We start from the raw sequence: 6,000 nt of genomic DNA, 5'->3' as shown, positions 1-6,000 counted from the left end.
GAGGATACAAAAACCCATCAAAATAGTACATGCAATATGTACACATATGCACATATACATTCATATATATATATATATATATATATATATATATAAATATACATAAAATTATCATTTCGGCTTTTCGATTCCATTCAATAGCCACAAAATGTGGATATGAATATACAAGGAGGCAACATTAGATTAGATTAGATTAAACTTGATTGTCGTTGCAGAGTACTAGACAACGAAATGCAGTAACATGGCGCTATGCATGTTATGTATTACTGTGTGTGTCATTGGAGTGAGTGTACATAACCACTAGCCACTGTTCATTGTCCTTACAAAAATAATACAACAATTATAATGGTTTAGGATCATCAGAAGATGCCGGGCCAAGAAAGCCATGCAGGACTTCTATACAGGATGATGGATATGTCCTCACTAGTTGTGGTTGTATGTTAATAAAGCATGTCCAGTACAAGCATTTATACATAGTCGTGAAAGTTATCACAATGTCATACCGTGGCATCTGACTCATGTACAACCCACACAATTTATTGACGTGTGATTTATTAATTTTCCTTTCTTAACGTTTGATTTACAAGTGATGGTTAGCATGTTTATCGCCACATTTGCAGGGTTAGCGACACTGTAGAGAGGAGACGGAGCGAGTCGGATGATTTACGAGGGAGCTGAATTGAATTCCCATTTCTCAGAGAACCATCTCCCTCTGAAGGACCTGCTGTTAATGCCTGGCTGTAACATTTTACTACCTTTTTACAAGACCGCAGGAGCCATGAATGGAGGAGCGCAGCGTCAGATCTGTCTCCTCCTCTCCTCCTCTCCTCTGCTTCCCCGCCCTGCTCTACCCAGCCGTAGCCATTCTCCTCAATAGAACTCCGGCCTCTTGTGAGGTAGCCCACGTAGACATGTGACTAACCCGCCTCATCACAACACATGGTTGGAACTTGGTCTAAAACATTGCTGAGTTGCAGGGCTCAATGCCTTCCTTAGAGAAAGTGTCAACTAAATGCCAGCTTGACCAGAGCTGGGGACTTGTAAATGTCCTCTGATAGTTGAAGACATTTTAGAGGTGACAGACAGGCAGGCGAAGCCGAAAGAGCCGTCTGTTCACGATTGATGTGTGTGTGTGTGTGTGTGTGTGTGTGTGTGTGTGTGTGTATGTGTGTGTGTCTGTGTGTCTGTGTGTCTGTGTGTGTGTGTGTGTGTGTGTGTCTGATCCACCCTTGTCCTTAAACTGCCTGCCAACACACAGCAACAGGCTGCCATTGGCCGAGGCCTGTGGTTGGTGGGGGGGAAAATGAAAGTGGTAGGCCTCCACACACACACACATACACAAACACACACACACACACACACACACACACACACACACACACACACACACAGACACACACACAGACACACACAAGGGTTGGATGAATAAAAAAAGAAGCGATTGTAGGGATTAGACAAGGCAATGAGGTCTTGTTTTCAACCCATGGGGCGTAAAAACCCAACATCCTGACACATGTTGTTTTATTTATGTCACTTTTATGTACATTATTTAGAGTTGGTCATGGTTGCTGTGACGTCTGTGTGTGTGAGAGTTGGGTACAGACGAGAAGCATAATAACACACTCTCTTGTAAAAGAGACAGCAGGCCAGCCCTTTGAAGAGCAGGCGTATGAATGACTGGGTGTGACTGGGCAGACAAACAGGGCTTCTTAGACAGTAATACCGTAGCGTTAGCCTTCATGGCAGTCTAATTAAATTCACATGCTAATGTATGTTTTTATGTTTTTTGGTGTTTTTAAAAGGAAAGATTTCATTCGAAAAATAGAACATTCAGGATTGTAGGGACACATACTGTACGTAGTTGACATGAAACCACTAAACATGTCTTTCTTTTCGATCTGTTGACCTTCACTAATCCATACTGTATATTAACTGGAGGTAGGCCCCCTCCTACCTTGCCGACCTCGTCCCCCTCCACACCCCCTCCCGTTGCCTCAGGTCTGACGACCAAACCACCCTCAAGACCACCAGGACCAAGCTCCGGACCTGGGGTGATAGGGCCTTTTCAGCCGCAGCCCCGTCCCTCTGGAACGCCCTCCCCAACCACACCAGACAGGCCAACACCATCCCAACATTTAAACAGGCCCTCAAAACCCATCTCTTCAAGCTTGCCTTCCCCAGTTAACCCTCTCCCCCTCCCCTTCCCATGTGTCCCCAGCACTACCTTAATTAGGCCCCTATACTTTATTTATTTTTTGTTTCTTTTTATTATTACTACTCGATCTTTTCAGTTTGATAAGCGTCTTTGAGTGTCTAGAAAAGCACTATGTGTATTACTATATGTGTAATAATGTTTTTTTATTATTATTATTATTATTATTATTATTATTATTATTATTATTATTATTATTGTTATTATTAACTGTGTCCTCACTTGAAGGACATCTCACACCTCCCTGCTCTCTTGTGAAAAAAATCCAATCACCTGACATGCATGAGAAATGATGTATTAGCATACTTTCAATGATAAATATGAATTAATTTCTTAACTCTCATGTAGTTGTTGCAGGCTGTGAACACAGGACTGGGGCACCTTTTACAGAAGAATGTTGTGGACAGTGAGGTCACTGAGCACGTTGCTGCTGCTGGCCTTTTCACACTCACTAAAGGAGGACGACAGGGCTGGTATGTGTAGTCCTGTATGGATGTGTAGTCCTGTATGGATGTGTAGTCCTGTATGGATGTGTAGTCCTGTATGGATCTGTAGTCCTGTATGGATCTGTAGTCCTGTATGGATCTGTAGTCCTGTATGGATCTGTAGTCCTGTATGGATCTGTAGTCCTGTATGGATGTGTAGTCCTGTATGGATGTGTAGTCCTGTATGGATGTGTAGTCCTGTATGGATCTGTAGTCCTGTATGTATGTGTAGTCCTGTATGTATGTGTAGTCCTGTATGGATCTGTAGTCCTGTATGGATGTGTAGTCCTGTATGGATGTGTAGTCCTGTATGGATGTGTAGTCCTGTATGTATGTGTAGTCCTGTATGTATGTGTAGTCCTGTATGGATCTGTAGTCCTGTATGGATCTGTAGTCCTGTATGGATCTGTAGTCCTGTATGGATCTGTAGTCCTGTATGGATCTGTAGTCCTGTATGGATCTGTAGTCCTGTATGGATGTGTAGTCCTGTATGGATCTGTAGTCCTGTATGGATCTGTAGTCCTGTATGGATCTGTAGTCCTGTATGGATCTGTAGTCCTGTATGGATCTGTAGTCCTGTATGGATCTGTAGTCCTGTATGGATCTGTAGTCCTGTATGGATGTGTAGTCCTGTATGGATCTGTAGTCCTGTATGGATGTGTAGTCCTGTATGGATCTGTAGTCCTGTATGGATCTGTAGTCCTGTATGGATCTGGACTGACAGGGTTTTAAAATCAGCTATTGTGTCTTTTTGGCACTGAGTATAAAGATATCTCACATTGTGTGTCTGCGTGTGTGTGTGTGTGTGTGTGTGTGCGTGTGTGTGTGTGTGTGTGTGTGTGTGCGTGTGTGTGTGCGTGTGTGCGTGCACGTGTGTGTGCGTGCGCGTGTGTGTGTGTGTGTGTGTGTGTGTGTGTGTGCGTGTGTGTGTGTGTGCGTGTGTGCGTGCGCGTGTGTGTGCGTGCGCGTGCGTGTGTGTGTGTGTGTGTGTGTGCCCTCCCAGGCTGCAGCACGGCGGTGAATGACCTGGTCTACATCATGGATGGGTCGTGGAGCGTTGGCCACACTGATTTCGATACAGCCAAGAGCTGGCTGGTCAACATCACCAGCAGCTTCGACATCAGCTCCCAACACTCCCAGGTAGACTGAGTACAGTCCGAGTTGTTGATTTTAAAAATGGAATTACATCATTCTGTTCGATAATTTAATACGTTTTATCTAAACTGACATGAGGTTAAGGCTTACGGTGTATTCTGGTGGGCGTTCTGAAGCACAAGGAACACAACACAGAACACACACAGAATAACTGGCAAAATGACCAAAGTGATTGGTTGAATTCTTTCAATAGAAATCCATAAATAGAAAACGTATTCGTTCATGAATTCGTCTGTTCAGGTGGCGGTGGTCCAGTACAGCGACACTCCTCGTCTGGAGATCCCTCTGGGGAGACACCAGAGCGGCCAGGAGCTCATCCAGGCCATCAACTCCATCAGCTACCTGGGAGGAAACACCCAGACCGGCAGGGCCATCAAGTTCTCCGTGGACCACGTCTTCCCCTCTTCAGAGCGCGCCAACGCCGTCAAAAATCGCATCGCGGTGGTGGTGACGGACGGGAAGTCCCAGGACGACGTGGTGGACGCCAGCGTGGAGGCGCGGGCGGGGGGCATCACTGTGTTTGCGGTGGGCGTGGGCAGTGAGATCACCACCTCTGAGCTGGTGTCCATCGGCAACAGCCCCTCGTCCACCTACGTGCTGTACGCCGAGGACTACACCAACATAGACCGCATACGAGATTCCATGCAGCAAAAGCTGTGTGAGGGTTAGTGATAACACACACACACACACACACACACACACACACATAAACGCAAATGCACATGTGTGCACATTACATTTACATTTTTGGCATTTAGCAGACGTCTTTAGCCAAAGCGACTCACAACAAACACATTTGTTAAGTAAGTGAATCATCTATCCCATCAGACATCGCAAGAAAAAGTAATCTATGCTCAGGCTGTCATTGGCAGTCAAAATGCTAGAAGAAGGAACATTTTGTATTTTGTATTTTTTGTATTATTATTATTATTATTATTATTATTATTATTATTATTATTATTATTATTTAAAGTAGAGAAACTCTACAGGGGGGGTAGAGGGGGACGGAGAGGTCTCAGGAGGGACAGTTAAGGTGTAGCCTGAAGAGATGGCTCTTCAGTCTACGGTGGGAGATAGGGAGTGACTCTGCAGTCCTGACAGCAGTGGGAAGCTTGTTCCACCAGCGGGGTGCCAGGACAGTGAAGAGTCAAGGGGTAGCGTGACTGCTGCACCCCCATAGAGGCGGTGGTACCAGTTGGCCAGCACAGGTGGAAGAGTGGAGTGAATGGGCAGGGGTCTGGGGGCTGACCGTTGCTTGCATGTAGGAGGGGGCAGTTCCCTTTGCCGCCCAGTAGGCGAGCACCAGGGTCTTGAATCTGATGCGAGCTGCGAGGTGCTACTGGGAAGGGTAACATTTGGGAAGGTTGAACACCAGACGGGCGGCAGCATTCTGGATGAGTTTTAGAGATCTGATCGAGGAGGCCAAGAGTTTAAATACTTATCATTTGTGAAATGGATTCACTGTCTCGTCTGCCGTAGGCTACTGGTAAGTGATACATGGCATGTTCAGAAGCATCAGATTTGAATATATGACACATCATTTTAAAGCTTACAATCTGCACTTTCATAATTTGGAAAAAAACTGAGAAATGACCATGAGGACTTGAGGACTTTGTAACCAGACACTGTCACCTGTGAGTATAGTGGGAGAACAGTAAGGGCTCTAGGACGGAGCCCTGAGGGACCCCAGTGGTATAGAGGGAGAACAGTAAGGGCTCTAGGACAGCCAGAGTCAAGCCTCTCCTCAAGGAACCTACCCTTGACCCATCATCTGTCCACAACTACAGACCTGTATCTCTTCTCTCCTTCCCTTCCAAAACCCTTGAACGCGCGGCATCTAAACAACTGACTGACTATCTCCGGAAGATGGATCACTTAGACCCCCACCAATCCGGCTTCAAGGCTGGGCATTCCACTGAGACTGCGCTCCTTGCTGTCACGGAAGCCCTCCACTCTGCCCAAGCTTCCTCCCTCTCCTCTGTTCTCATTCTCCTTGACCTGTCTGCTGCCTTCGACACAGTCAATCACCAGATCCTTCTCTCTATCCTCTCAGACCTGGGCATCTCTGGCACCGCACACTCCTGGTTTTCTTCCTACCTGGCGGGCCGCTCCTACCAGGTGACCTGGAGAGAATCGCTATCTTCTCCA

The 6,000-nt window shown here is 46.2% G+C and overlaps 1 protein-coding gene across 1 annotated transcript in view; it reads left to right on the top strand.

Moving 5' to 3' along the window:
* Window positions 1–2,599: 2,599 nt before the first annotated feature.
* LOC308169790 (uncharacterized protein) overlaps window positions 2,600–6,000 on the top strand; it is a 65,482-nt gene continuing 62,081 nt past the window's right edge. The window contains exons 1-3 of the mRNA XM_080544537.1: window positions 2,600–2,685; window positions 3,701–3,837; window positions 4,093–4,516. Of these exons, the coding sequence (XP_080400663.1) occupies window positions 2,607–2,685; window positions 3,701–3,837; window positions 4,093–4,516 (640 nt within the window). The 5' untranslated portion in view covers window positions 2,600–2,606. The remainder of the gene's footprint in view (window positions 2,686–3,700; window positions 3,838–4,092; window positions 4,517–6,000) is intronic.

Source organism: Nansenia antarctica, assembly GCF_963989245.1.
Source record: "Nansenia antarctica genome assembly, chromosome: 13".
In the NCBI taxonomy this organism is placed as follows: domain Eukaryota; kingdom Metazoa; phylum Chordata; class Actinopteri; order Argentiniformes; family Microstomatidae; genus Nansenia; species Nansenia antarctica.
This window is presented reverse-complemented; position numbering and strand designations above follow the sequence as displayed.